We start from the raw sequence: 15,739 nt of genomic DNA, 5'->3' as shown, positions 1-15,739 counted from the left end.
TAGATGTCATAATGGTGGTCTGATCCTGGTTCTAAACAAACCACTGCAAGTTAATAATTCATCATCACTTATACCTTGGTCACATTTGCTCTACGGCGGCCGTACGGCGAGTCGAAAACAGTCGTTTTATTCATTTTTATTCAAACCACCGATATATCATGTATATAGCTGGTACAAAAAACAAATGTTAAAACGGCTGTTTTCAACTCGCCGTACGGCCGCCGTAGAACAAATGTGACCAAGGTATAAGTCAAACTGCAGTTCCACCTGCAGTGGTAGGGTGCACTGCAAAATATATTCATGTAGAATCTGCATTCATGTAAAATCATGGAAGTCCTTCCTACACTAAATTTGTTCTAGTAGTGCTCTAATTGGCATTGTGATTGATATTTGTGATCCTCACATCTTTCCAGCACGCTTACTGTATATCTTCATGAGAAGTGAAAAAATGGCTTGTTTCTGTAAATAGAACCAAATTCTCTACCTCTTTGATTTTTTCCCTAGTGCAAAATCTTCATGAGCAAGAAACGTACACCTATAACATTCTTATTTTCATGCTAATCCAGTTTGCAAGAGAATTAAGCAGGTTGTGAATCTGAAGATGAACAAAACTAGAAAAAAAAGAAATGCACCTGTCACCATTACTACAATTTTTTTATCACCTCTACCCTACCCCCATTATGAATACTTCATTATCATCTGCAGCCTACTTTCAAGTTTTTAACTATTTATACTTTGCCAATATACTTTTCATAATAAATACATTTCATAAAGAGAATAACCAACTCCCTTTTATAACTTAAATACAGGAGAAACAAAACCAAAAAGCACTGTGCCATTATAAATTCTTTACCTCTACAAATCTTCCAAGAGATTTTTTTTCTTCATTTTTTTACAGCAGGCTGCAGAAATAACTGATGGTTTAAAAAAAGAATGAACTGAGGGATAAAAGAAATTATGTCAATGCAAGTGGTGTTCATCTCACAAAGTTTCACATATTTATTATAAGCATAACCATAAGATACATAACAAGGTCATCAGAAAACAGCTAAAAACACATAACATCTTTGATTTCTTTTCCATAATAAAAGCTTAAAATATCTGTCATTGATGAACAGTGAGTTTACCAATCAACACAACAATTTTTTTTTATTTCAACGTTGCTCCGTGTAACTATGCTTTAGAACATGATTAATTCTCTATCCATCAAATTACAAAAATTCAACACAACCAAGAAAACAGACTTGAGCACTGGAGATTCAATGTACATGGTATTTTCTTCATCTACATGGTTTTTTTTTTGCATTTTATATATTTTTTTGCAGTTCCTTTTCCCCTTCATTATTTTACAATAAATGAGACTCAATTTTTCAATTCGCTATCCTCCTAGGCCACCAGAAATAAAACAATCAAATTTGGTAGCCATTTCAACATACTTGGTTATATACTAGTATACTGTACAAAAGCTTAAATCATCGCAGTGTGGTACCATAGAGATCTACAGAAAAGCACAAGAATTCTATGTACAAAAGTATATCAATTTTTTTTTGGGGTGTTTATAAAAAATGAACATGCTGACTATGTGAGGTCTGCTCAATATGGTTTTTTTTTCCAATGATTATATACAACTGCTGTTTGTATGAGATTAAAATGATATATCTTAGTAATAGGATTTCACTTCATATCTGATCTATAAAATTATATTATTCAGAAACAGAACTGCAGGCAATTTGAAAAGTACAAAAAGAAAATCTTAAAATAAAACGCAAGTATGTCAAGAAATATATACAAAATTATTTTTAAAACTGGAAGTTAACAAAAAATTTCTTGTGTGGAAATCCTTGATTAGTGCTAAAAATAATGTATGAACATTGGAATATAATTAATGCAGATCTCCTTTTGGCATCTTAGGAAGGCCTGAATAATTCTTTTTTATTTTCTGCATTGTTATTTAGAAATTTTCACTGGTATTTACAAGGACCTTTCCCTTTGCATAATCATGTGCATGGATTTATGTTAATCCTTGTATATCAGTAATTATGTTTTTTTCATTCTGCACATGGATAACTTTGAAATTCGTAATTCAACTGGTTTCCTAAATCTACTGTATATAGCTTACTAGGAAGAATGATATAAGTTTGCTATATGGCAATGGTAGTTTCCAAAAAATCTAGAAGCGACGCATGCGCTTGGCCATGTAGTCATCACGGCGTTCCATATTACGGCCACGGTCGCCACCACGGTCGTCTCTTCGCTCAACAGCCATTCTTCCTCTTCCATCATCCATCTGGGAGCGGTTTGGTCCTCCCCTACCACTGCCATAGGATCCTGGTCCTCCACCTTGTGCCATGTTAGCTCCAGGTCCACCTTGGGCTGGGCCTCGTCCTCCCTGGGCTTGGCCACGGCCGCCCTGCTGGGCACCACGTCCACCCTGTTGGTTGCCACCAGGAGTGCTACCTGGGGCGCTGCCAAGAACTCCTGGGGCACCTGGCCCACCTCTGTTGGGCGTTGGGGTTCCATTGTTGCCGCCTTGTCCTCCTTGGTTGGGTCCACGGTTCTGGTTGTTATTGAAGCCACTGCCTGGCTGTTGGTCAAACCTACTCTGACGCTGTTTTTCAAATGTTATTTATAGTTTGGAGCAGCACAGGATCATATTGCGCAAGTTTTAAAGTAGATTCATGTTCAAGTAGCCACGATTATAGGTAGCACAAAATGTTTTGACCAAAATGATTTTTAAAAATAGGATGCAAGACATGTTCCGTCATATGGTTCAGGATTCATTGGGTAATTATATTGGAGGGACATCAGATCAATTCATTGTTGTTCCATAGCAGAGGCATCAACAGAGGTCACAAAGAGTGATTGAGGCACATAATAGGATAAGAGAAATAAAGGTAATTTCATCATTAGCAAAATGTCAGATATCTACAATCTATAGGAAAGTGGCACTTTACATATTTAATTTTAATGAGTTTACAGAGCATGATTCATGGTCGATTTGCTATGTAGTTGAAGATGCAACAGTCACTGAGTGTAGGATATCACTATACCAAGAGTTTGTCCATAGACCGCGCATACAGGAAAACAATCACATAAAAGACCAGTATGTATGGTGTTGTGTGTGTTTTAGACGTAACATTGAACAGAGAAGCATCAAGATGATAAGTTAATGCCTTTTAATCTCCCACATGTATGTTAGTAAAAATTACAATATTTTAAATGACAAAGAGGTTGCAGATCACTGGAAGATTCAAATGTCAAATCTTATATCAAAAATATGATACAAAAAACCGATCTTGGGTAATTAACTCCAAAACCAAGAAGAAACAATAAGATACAAGGATGCATAAAAATCAAGACATCTCTCACATGGGCTGCTTTATAAAGTCACCTATTGTATTAAAAGATTTTAATGCACCATGGCTTAGTGGCAGGAATGATATTTGACAGTGGCTCTCTTTTCATATATGGAGGCTATTGTAACAGTTTCTAGGGGCCAATTGCCCTTAGTTCACCCCCCCCCTTATCATTTTTTTTACGGTGATGGTACTACATCCAGCTTTTCGTCAGGGTTGGTGTCAACCATGCTTATCACATGTAAGTTTAAAATAGTTAAACAATTTTCCCCTTGTAGAGACGGTTTGAACTAAATTGCATGAATACAGAACAGACACGTGCTTGCATAGCACATGGAGGCCTAATGAGTTATGGAAACTCGGTGACTTCAGTCACTACATGTACACAATTTACACATTTATTTTCTGATCTATATTGAAAATCTAGGCAGCAAAATAATGAAGATGCTTCATTAACAAGAAAGTACCAGAAAGCACAAAGAAAATGTCTTCATGGCAGTTCTTATTGCAAACCATTAGAAATACAGCTTGCTCTATTAAAGCGCATTATGTATCAAACAAGTTGTGTTAAATGATGAATTTAATTTAAGTAGAAGTCTAATATGCAGCAGAATGGGTAAGTATGTGCCATTTTAATATTTGAAGCAGCCTCTATATAAACACGATGGGAAATCAATGTTGTCCTCGCGCAAAATGAAATTAAATACATCTCCATTCCAAAACAGATGCCGCAAAGGAAGAACATCAGAACATTCAGCGTGGAAGTCGTCATGTATATTATGCATAAAGGCAGCCATCATCAAGTGATCAATATTGATCAAAGTTCATTTACCAATCAGATCTTACCATTCATCCAAACTATGGTTCCTTTTTATTCCAGAATCTACATGTACATAACACAATTATTATTCTATTTAAAATAGAAAATTATTTGAACCATATCTACTACAACTCAGGCCTGCTTCAACTCCCTCATAATTTGTTTTTCAGTACCATCTGCAATATTCTCTCCAATCGACACCTCCCCCTTCATTGGCATGAAAATCAAGGCTCGATCCAACGATCATTTATGGTTTGCACTGTAGAGCAGTTATCTATCTCAGGCGAGATCCACAAGATTTGCAGATACGAAAAGCCATGGAACATAAGGTTATCAGAAAAGCTGAAAACATGTGATCCCCATCTCTTCTACAAAATCACATTGTCGCTGCCACACATAGGGTACTCAGGACTAGTTGCATATCAACATATTCAACACGACCATGTTTAGCTGCATGCTTTCAATAGTAATGCTAGTACATAATCAAGTGCCACTTTTCAGTAAATTTCTACAATGACAATATAAACATAACTTGGTTTGAACAGTAAATCAGATTTTGCATGTAGTTAGGTTTTCTAGAAAGTTTGGAAATTGGAAGCAGTTGATGAAACGCGCAGGCTAGAATAAGCGCCATATAGATGAATGATATAAAACTTTGCTGGTAAACATGAAGAAAATTGAAATTCACTTGGATCTTGGATGACAGTAGTATAATTATATCAACGTACAACTGTTCCAGGTTGTCTTCATATACAAGACAATTAAAAACTTTTTTTTCATAGAAGTGAAGGTCTAAGTCAGATCTCAACGAGAGTATTTTCACATCGACTCAAAGTTCAAAATCTATCATTCAATACAGTGAATCATTAAAAGTTATGATTATTCACACAAAACACACTCTCACACCTTCCTTTCCCTGAACACAAAAAAATATGTGAAACATGAGATTGAAGGATCATACTGAAGATCATAATGAAGAATTAAGTAGATAAAAAAATAATAAAAAGATGAAAATATGCACACACCTACAGTCAAGAGTGCTGTGCAATGACCACTATCAATGGAAAATGAAAGGGTTCAGCACAGATGTATGGAAAGCAGTCACTATTTGTAATCTTTAGGTAACACTAGATGCAGTAGATTTTTTACACCTTGTATGTTCAAGCCCACTTATTCCCATAACCCTCCGACTGCAGAATTGTCAATTTATCAATACCGGAAGAAAAAATGGTAGAGGGGCAAAAAAAAAAAGAAAGGTAAAGGATGAGAGTAAAAACTACAATAATTTTCATGATCATCATGAAGTAAAACCAGTTTTAAAAGATACTCTAGTCTTGTACATCATGCAATTGGAGTCTTCAAAATGAAAACAAGATTTTGATCTCAGCATCAAGTGGAATCAAGTTTATGCAGTGTGGTGGATAAAAATTTTTCATTTCCCCCAAATCCATGACTGTAAGAGGTGTTACATAGGAGACTTGGTTTGATACAACTTAATTTTTTTTTTATATCTGAGATGCTAAATTAGATGTTTAAGAGACTGCATCCAACAGCCATTATTTACTTTCAAAAATCAAATATTAATTATAACTGCTTGCTTCTTGATTGAAATGGGGAAAAAATGCACAAAACACGATGAAAGTAATTAGTAATTTTTTTTTTCAAATGGGTAATCAGAGGAGTTTTCAGTCATCAGAAAAGCCCCTTTATCTCTGGTCTCAAAAGAACCCCTGCCCCCTCTCACATCACCTTTCAGGCAACTCTCTCTCATCTGACACGATACAGGAACTACTTACCCCGGCACCTCCTTGAACTTGTTGAGGCAACATGTCTGTACCGCTCTGAGGACCACCAACACCTGAGCCACCAGCCATCAAGGGCTGGGGCCCACCAACTCCGGGCATGGGGCGTCTAGAGCCCTAAGAGGAATATGTACACATTGCATTGACCAAACACCTGTTCTACTAGTTTCCATGATGGAAAATATGTCACAAGCCACAAAACTTCAAAACAAGGGATTAAGTGATTGTATGCAAAGTATTCTCTTTTTTGCATGTACAGGTTTTTCTCCATCACATATCCTCTAAATAATAACGTGTAAATAGCTATATCATCTCTTTCCCCTGATGGAAAGTATTTTAGATCTGCTAAGTCTCCAACTAGTATAGCTCTTACATGTAAACTAACAAGGTATACATGGGGTATTATCAATAAAAACAAAAAGTTTTACTTGGTTCCAGGAAAAAGAGCTTAGTTTGGGCATACTAGAACATGACATGCTTGATATCCGTCACCGATAAGATAATGGTGCAGGACCAAGTGGCAAATAGGCCGAGTTGGTCTTTGAGATACATTAGAATTCAGTCCATTGTAACCACCTTCGGATAATCAATTCCAATGTTCTGATAAACCTATGGCAATTGGGGGTGAAACTTAAGATGTATTTCCCTTTATCCTGACTTCTTTTGAACAATATTGAAATTAAAATGATTTAAAATGAAACTTTACAATACTGAAATAGAGCTGTCACTGTAGGATTTGTGTGTCATATTTCTTTTCCTAATTCAATATCTACATCATTTGCTGTCTACACCACTTCATTTCGGGAGACAAATGACGTTAAGAAAAAAAAAAACATGCTAATCCTTCTATATCAATTTTATCAATTAAGTTTTGATATCTATCTGAAGTTGCTCAATACATAGAACAAGTGGAGTACCTCTTGCAGTCTCACCTGCATTATGCTATTCAATATACATAGAGCAGCAGTGCTGACTTTGAAAACTTACCGTATTATAAAATAATTATTCACAGAAAACACCATTCATAAAATGATACAATACTACGTTCATTGACCCCGAATGACATTTGATCTTAATCATGAGTCCTAAGACTTGTCAGTGATACTTGATTACCCCTTCATAAACTATATCCATAAACGTTGAAAGTTATGATGGCAATTTAATAATTACCTGTAATATGGCCAAAGTCAATTGACCTTAAATGACCTTTGAATTTGTTCATGTGACCTGAAACTCAAACAAGATGTTCAGTGATACTTGATTACTCCTATGTCCAATTTATATGAATCAGATCAATAAACTTTCAAAATTATGACGGTAATTCAACAGATACCCCCAACTTGGCAAAAGTTCATTGACCCTAAATGACCTTTGACCTTGACCTGAAACTGAGGTAGGATATTCAGTAATACTTGATTGATCTTATGTCCCATTTTCATGACTAGGTCCAAATACTTTCTAAGTTATGCTGTCATTTAAAAAACTTAACCTTTGGTTAAGATTTGATGTTGACGCCGCCGTCGGAAAAGCGGCGCCTGTAGTCTCACTCTGCTATGCAGGTGGGACAGAAATAATTTCAGTTGTTGAGAACATGTTTATCTCTGAGTGTATTCATTTGATTTATAAACGCTATCAACTTTTACATGGGGAGTTTTACATCAATCGGCTAGTGAAATGCACAGACACTCATGCAAAAGATCAGGCAAGAGAGGATGAGCTCATGTCTTAATTTTGTTGAAGACATGGTAAAGGGTTATGAAAGGAAGTTTGGTTACATCAATATATCAACAGAAAGATTTGAAACCAGGATTCAAGTCTGACACGATACGCAGATTGTTGCCGAGTAAATGAAACGTGATCAACGCATAAAGCTACTTCAGAAGCATAAAACCACTAGATCTATGCAAATCAAGTTTTCAGTCAACTTGGGGAAATTGATAATCAGCGGCTTAAATCAATCATCCTTTATTTTCTGAATACTGATTTTTTTTCTTTTCAAAGCTTAAGACAGTTCCATCCAAAATATTGATATAAACATTAGCGAGTGTCCCCATGGGTACCACTGGTGATGTCGATACAAAAAATGACCTAACTAGATACTTCAATCTCACAGAAACAGAATATAGAAAATCGCAGTAGTTTATTCATGAAAAAAAAGAGAAAAAAAACTACAGTATGAATCAAATAATCAGATTATTCTTCGCAAAAGTCCAAAGTATTCACAGCATCTAGAAAGTAAAAATCTTTTAATAGTCCGTACTCCGTAGCTGGTAAAAAAAAAATATTCAGCCCACTGCTTGTCAGACAAGCGTCTCTCAAATCATTATATTATCCACCTGTAAAAGCAATCTATCAGAACAGAAAACTATGCACCTTTCACACATCTCACATGAATAGTTCAAAACTGAAACTGCTTCCATACCACTCTTCAAATTGTATACATACAGAGAAATGAAAAAATACAGAATACAATGACTGTAACAGAAGATCTGAACTGGTGAAATATGAACTTTCCTTCTGGAATTGTATTTCCCCAAAAAAAATGTATGTAAAAATCACATTGACAACTCCTGAATTATATTTTTCATATGCTGATATAATTCAAGAAGCTTTACAATCAATTTAAATTCTTTATTTAAACTGAAACCAGTAATTTGATGGAAATGAAATTCATATGCAAGGCCAAGGTATTTTAGAAGTTGCCCTCCAGTTTAATATTTCAGCAATTGTTATTAGTATCTGATGTATAAAGCAAGCTCAACATAAGGGGTTGCAAACATGCAAATATGGCAACCTTCAATACAAGCACAAGAATGCAGGCGAAGTCAGACCCTAAACCTTGGACTTGTAAGATTTCTCCAGTTCAGAGCAACTTTGGTCTCTTGAAAGACCATACCTACCTCCATCTGCATCATCTCCTCCTGCTGTCTCCTCATCATATCCTGCTGGAGCCTCATGTCATCCTGCTGGACCTGCTGACGACGTCTCAAGGCATCTTCATGCTGCCTGTACAAGTTCTCTTCCTGACGCCTTCGCTCGTCACGCTCATTGCGCCTGGAAAAAGAGGTTTATGTGAGAACTTAAAACTTGCAGCTAATACAGGAAAAGGATGAAATCCTTGGTATTACTGGTTACAGCAGCAGCACAAAATAATGAAATGGTGAATGAAGATATCAGGAATTGATTGAAACTCAAATGACCTGCGTTAATTCAAGGCCAGACATTTTTGCTTGAAGTTTTCCTGAAAATATTCAAAAATATGAAATTTTTATTTCCAGTGTCAAACCAACACTCTTTATAAGCCTCACAAAACATGCCTTCTTTATAACACTCACAAGAAGAAAAACACACAACAGAATTTCAAATGAAGACCAGAATGGTAAGTTAAGACTTCCTAAAATGGACTACTTTGTACATGTATTGTTATTCTGAACATGTGCAATTTTATCATTTTTACAAAGACATAGAACACTAGTGTCATTTCTTTCATAGCTTTAGTAGATACATGGGGGATATGGGTGTGCTTCCAATACTCACCTCATTTCAAACTCCCTACGTTGGTCCTCTAGACGTTGAAGCTCTTCCTGTCGACGTGCAAGCTCTGAAAATTAAAACAAGAACAAGAGTGTTACTGGGGCAAGCACATTATATACCTGTCTGTAATGTGGGAAATGGAGTTATTGGTCAAGCAAGACTAATATGAGCCTAGGCTAAGTTGAACTAAAGTTATCGCGTTTATAAGGACTTCAGAAGGGTAAAATGAAAACATGTCACTGTGATCTTGACCTTTTGACCTCAAAATCAAGACTTTCTGGGATCCATGCTAGTTTCATACACACCTATTATATGAGCCTCGGTTAAGCTTAACTGAAGTTTTCATGATTACAAGGAAAATTTAACGGACGAACATGGCGCGATACCATAATTCGTCCCGTCCAATGGGTGGGCGTATAAGAATTAAGTCTTCAATGCGATGCCTACCTAATGCCTTATAAGTTGTATATAACTAACGAGACAACCATCTTCAACAATATCTTGAAGGATTCAAATCAACATCTCAAAACTACAAGCTGTTCACAACAAGGAAAGCTTGTTTAATTTCATCTCAACATACCTTGACGCATAAGAATGGCTTGATGCTCTGTCTTTGCAATTTCCATCTCGTCCATAACCTTCAGCCTAGACTCTTCGATGTTCTTTTCCAGATTGTCTCTCTTAATCTTTTCTTCTTCCTCCAGGGCCTTCATCCGCTGCCCCCACTCATACTCAAAGGTTCCTGGCTGGGCAAAACGTGGTGGTTGCTCTCTCTCCCTTTGGTACTCTCTGTTCTTCATGATGTAACGCTCTTGGTTTCCATCCTCTTCATCTTTCTGTTCGAGAGGCTCTACTGTCACAGGAAATGGGGCCCTGCAAAAACAGCCATGTTAAAACTCTTTATTATTCATTTTAATTCGTTGCCTTTTACTGTTGAATGCATAGTTTATTATCAAACCTACCAAACACTTTCAATTAAAATTTTCTTTCTACCTATAGTTCTAACACTATTGCATTTAGCTGGAGAACTTATACATTTCAACCATACAAAGCAAATGACCTTTTTTTTTATTGCCAGGAAATTTGCTTACCAGATGGCTCACCAAAAAATGTTCACTGGCATACTGAAAATAGATCAATTATATGCTACCCCCCAAAAATTATTAATGGCAACTTTTTTGGAAACAAATCAGTTTCCATGGCGACTGACCCAGATCCACTCAATTGTAAAATTTAAGATTATACTTACGCTGTCAAAAGGAAAACACCTTGACCAATTCTGTTCAAGGCATTCTGTGCACCAGGTTTTCGTGAAAATTCCACAATTCCATTCTTTGTCGGTCGCCCTCTGTCATCTACAATCACGATGGCCCGCTCTACCTCCCCAAACATTGAGAATGCCTGTTCTAGAAGTTCATTTGATGTGCTTGGTGGGATGTTCTTTACCCTAAGTGCTGCTCCATGTGTGGCAAAACGAACTCTGATAGTACGATTCTTCTGTTGGGTACCATCTAGGGCAGCTTTAGCAGCCTCTGCATTTAATCTTGTATCCTACATGAAAGATAATTAGAAAATAGATTAATCATTTAATGATACTACAAATCAAAAAGTAAAACTCAAAGTTGTATTGTGGTACACATTCTTAAAAAATTAGTATAGGAAAAAAAATTATAAAAATTGTGATGTTTTTTAACCTCATCTAGACCGGGGGGGCTCAACAAATCGCACCGCTCGCTGACTTCTCACTTTAAAGTCTTGCGCAACTTTTGAGACCAATTTTGCTTCACCAGGGTATGTGGTTCCGAAATTACGCAACATCATGTAAGTGCATGTCAGACCAAACATTGCTCAAAAACATGGTGTTGTGTACAAAGTCAATGCAAATTGTGTTTTCAACCAAAATTAATTTATGTATGATTTTTAGTTTTGCTGGTCTAAATGTATTTCTTTTATGTTTTTATGATCTCAGAAGAGTTCCAACAAATTCCATTGAAAAAACAATGAAAAAAAAGTGAAAAAACAATGAAAAACAAAATGTAAAAAACAAAGAAATACATAAGAAATTGCAAAAAACAATATAATACATAAGAAAATGATTTGATATCGCAATTTGTTCAATGTACACTTGCTAAGAACACCACAAAGAGTTTCTATAACAAATATTAGAACATTTGGAGCTTTATTTAGGGAGTTAGAGGAAAAAGTATGATCTCCCAGGGCCCCCCCCCTCCCCCCGGCCATATGAACTCCAAAAATACCCCGACCTAGATAGGGTTAAAGTACATTTTATCAAATTCCTACAGTCTAAACCAAAAATTAGCAGTTTGGGGAATTTATCCTTAAGGGCAAGTCCACTTCAGAAAAATGTTGATTTAAAGGTCAAGTCCACCTCAGAAAAATGCTAATTTGAATCAAAAAACAGACAAGCACAATGCTGAAAATTTCATCAAAATCGGAAGTAAAATAAGAAAGTTATGACATTTCAAAGTTTTGCTTATTTCTAACAAAATAGTTATATGAACAAGCCAGTTACATCCAACGAGAGAGTCGATGATGTCAATCACTCACTACTTCATTTGTTTTTTTATTGTTTGAATTATACAATATTTCAATTTTTATGAATTTGATGATTAGGACCTTGCCTGAAGCACAAACTATTAAAATAATGGAATTCAACGTGTTCAGGGAGGAATGAAACTTCATTTCACATGACAATGACGAGAAAATCAAAATGTTTCATATTTCATATAATAAATAAATACAAAAGAAATAGTGAGTGAATGTCATCAGTTCCCTCATTTGCATACCGACCGAGATGTGCATTCAACTGATTTGTGAAATGAAGCGAAACTTTAAAATGTCATAACTTTCTTATTTTACATCCAATTTTGATGAAATTTTCAGTGTTATGCTTGTTTAATTTTTTTCTCTTTTTATTCAAATCAAGTTTTTGTTGGGGTGGACTTGTCCTTTAAATCAATAAAAGAAAAATCAGACAAGCATAATGCTAAAAATTTCATCAAATCACATGAAAAATAAGTTATAACAATTTGAATTTTCGCCTATTTTTCCACAACAAAGTTATATGCACAATTTAGTCCCATGCAAATGAGAATGATGTCTTGTGCTATTATGTTTTTTATTGTTTGAATTACACATTTCAATTTTTTACAGATTTGAAAATAAGGACCAACTTGACTGAACCATGAAATGTTAAACAATGGTAGTTCCACATGTTCAGAGGAAATAAAAATTTGTTTCAAAGGACAATGAGAAATTAGAATATTTCATACAATAAAATACAAAAGAAATAGTGATATCATCAGTTCCCTCATTTGCATACCAACCGGGATGTGCATACAACGGTTTTGTAAAATTATTCAAAGCGAAAATTTAAAATGTTATAACTTTAATATTTTACATGCAATTTTGATGAACTTTTCAGTGTTGTGCTTGATTTTTCTCTATTTATTCGAATCAACATTTTCCTGTGGTGGACTTGACCTTTAACAACGATGATAAGAAGTACCGATGGCGATATTTTTGACGCGAGATATGGTAATTTAGATAAGAAAATTTCTCTTCTTATTCGAGATTTTGCCCATGTCACCTGATGATTTTTTAGTGTGGGAGTAAGTGAATGTGTACTTCACACATGGAATTCCATTATTTTAACATTTTGTGGTTAAGCAAGGTCCTAAATCTCAAATTTGTAAAAAATGAAATATAGTATGGTCAGTTCCCCCATGTCTTCGCGGTCTCCCACTTGTTCACTGCTACCACCCTGCCTGTGGGGAATCTACAGGTAGGACTATGGTATGCCAATGTTGTCCAGAGCACACACTTTAAAAAGTCATTAAAATATCACTTTTGTGACCAAAATTACTAATTTCCATACAGTTGCAATTTATTTTTCATTAGTAATTTGGGAATAATTTTTGTATTCACCAGAGCGCTCAAAAACTTTAATTTTGGGCATATTTTTGTGTACGCCCTCTATTGGTGGAAAGTAATATGGCAAGAAAATTTTCATTTTTTTATCTCTATTTTTAACTAAGAAAAAAATGATTTAAAGTATCAAATTTAAATAAGAGCCAAGTTGTATGAATAATAGGTGTAATGGAAACTGTCAGTGTAAAAACATCAAGCATTTGCCCCAAACAAAAAGAGAAAATTAGCCAAACATTGCCACCCTTATTTTGCCACACATGGAGATATAACTGAGAACAAGGTTATATTATAACCTTGTTCATTGAATGAGTGCGGTCTCCCAATTCTGCGCACCCTCGTATCTGCGCTATTCTAGCAAAAGATACGCAACGAGCACAAAATTTACACATGCAATACATAGACAGGTATTCATAAAAAAATCTGACTCAAAATGGTGGAAAAATAATGAATTCAGAGCATTTCATGTGACAGCCTCAAAATGCAGCCTTTGTCATCAAAATCCCCGAATCGTGTACAAAGTGAACGAGTGCGCAGACATGGGGTACGGTACCATTTTTTTTTCAATCTGAAAATGACTGCCTGAGGTTTTTTCCAGGAAATCATATTAGGCCCTATATCTCTTTCAATTTTTTAGGAGATATTTGGCACACTAACTCATTATGATGTAAGAAACATTATCAACTGAAAGATTTTGTGAAATAAGAAATTCATGTTAAATCTTAACTCACATTGTTAGGTGCGCAGACTTGGGGCCCACCATCATATACTTCAACAATAAAATCCAAAAGAAATAGGACTGACATCGACTCATTTGCATATCTCTATCTCTATCACCAAGTTGAGCATAGTTTGATTTTTTAGAACTATTTTGGGAAAGATAAGTGAAACTTTAAAATGTCATACACTGTAACTTTCTTACTTTAGTCTACATCCGATTTTGATGAAGTTTTCCGCTTTATTCATGTTTGATTTGTCTGTTTATTTAAATCAACTTTTTCTGGGGGCACTTCACTTGTCTCGCGGCTCGACCTTTTTATTTTAACCACGTACCGTACCACCATCCTCAATTTCTCTCAGTCTCAGACTCAATCGACATCATTCATACCTAATATTCTACATCATTGAACCTACCAAACGAATGAAACCAAAACCTTTTTGGCTATTCAGGAATGTTTCAGACACTTCTCCAAATTTCTCGAACATCTTTTTGAAATCTGATTCTGACACATCATTTGCAAGATTGCCAACGAAAAGACGGCAACGTCCTGTGAATTTCTTTTCCGTTCTTGGTCCTGCATCAAATTCTGGAAGAGGATTGAGTGTATCATTTCCTTTCTGATAGTCTTTTCGATTTCCCTGAAATTGAGGTCTGTGACGTTTCTCACCACCAGATTGATGTTGATGATGCTGACCACCGCTTCTGTCGTGCCTGTCTTGACTCTGTGGCTGATTGTGTTGCTGCTTGACGTTTGGCTTGTTCGGAGTCGAATTTGCGCTTCCCTCACCGCCTCCTTTACTGTCGTTTCCACGATTATTCATCGGCTGATTGGGCCTTTTTTGTCCTTGGGTTCCTCTCGATTCTTCCCTGTTAGGCATTTTGGATATATTTCAACTAAATAGCAAGGTAAGAAGGATATATTCTTTGATAAAAATTAGATGACGCAGACGTGTAGACACTAGCTGGATGCACAATCAAGAGAAAGTAAAAAGAAAATGGCGAGACGCGGTGTTCGGATTTTTCCGCACATCATCGGCTTTATCCGTATACTTCCGTAAAATAGAATACTTTCTGTAATTTTTGTAATGACCCTAAAAAATTGCTATACATGAAAATTTAGGATGATAAAAATAAAAATTAGACAAAATTTATATTTTTTTAAAGATTTCATGTTATTAAACAATAATGGTTTATTGCTACATTTTTTGCGAAACTTCGAATTGATTCGGATATAAGTTCGGATTGGATAAAAATGACGACATTTAATGCACGTGCGCAGCGCAGCCTCGCCTCGCAAGGCCTATCGTGCCCTAATGGCCCATACGCATAGTGCGACCTTTTTTTCCCAGTAGACAAGCAGCCAGTGCATGCAGCAGTGAGTGAAACTGACACAAACGCAAAAGCGCTGGGGCACCATAATAATTATGATTGACACGAATAACAGAACGTGTACCGATAAGTCCCGAGCGAGCTAAGCAAGTGAAAAAAAAGTATGAGAATCGATTTCGACATGAAATGCAGAAGAAAACGTCAAAGTTCCTTTCACCAACCATTAATA

At 35.8% G+C, this 15,739-nt stretch overlaps 1 protein-coding gene across 2 annotated transcripts; it reads right to left on the bottom strand.

Annotated features, from left to right (window-relative positions):
* Positions 1-975: 975 nt before the first annotated feature.
* Positions 976-15,156, bottom strand: LOC121413537 (non-POU domain-containing octamer-binding protein-like). Of its 2 annotated transcripts, XM_041606382.1 has the most exons (7): positions 14,595-15,156; positions 10,762-11,063; positions 10,093-10,385; positions 9,516-9,579; positions 8,879-9,032; positions 5,973-6,095; positions 976-2,608 (listed from the first exon to the last, which is right to left on the bottom strand). In XM_041606382.1, exons 1-7 carry the CDS (start codon positions 15,057-15,059, stop codon positions 2,171-2,173), a joined length of 1,839 nt encoding a protein of 612 aa, XP_041462316.1. In that variant the 5' UTR covers positions 15,060-15,156; the 3' UTR covers positions 976-2,170. The 2 variants fall into 2 exon arrangements, with proteins under 2 accessions (XP_041462316.1, XP_041462317.1); XM_041606383.1 differs by lacking the exon at positions 5,973-6,095.
* Between the last annotated feature and the right edge of the window lie 583 nt (positions 15,157-15,739).

Source organism: Lytechinus variegatus, chromosome 4, assembly GCF_018143015.1.
Source record: "Lytechinus variegatus isolate NC3 chromosome 4, Lvar_3.0, whole genome shotgun sequence".
Lineage (NCBI taxonomy): Eukaryota > Metazoa > Echinodermata > Echinoidea > Temnopleuroida > Toxopneustidae > Lytechinus > Lytechinus variegatus.
The sequence above is the reverse complement of the archived record's forward strand: the minus strand, read 5'-3'. Positions and strand labels throughout refer to the sequence as shown.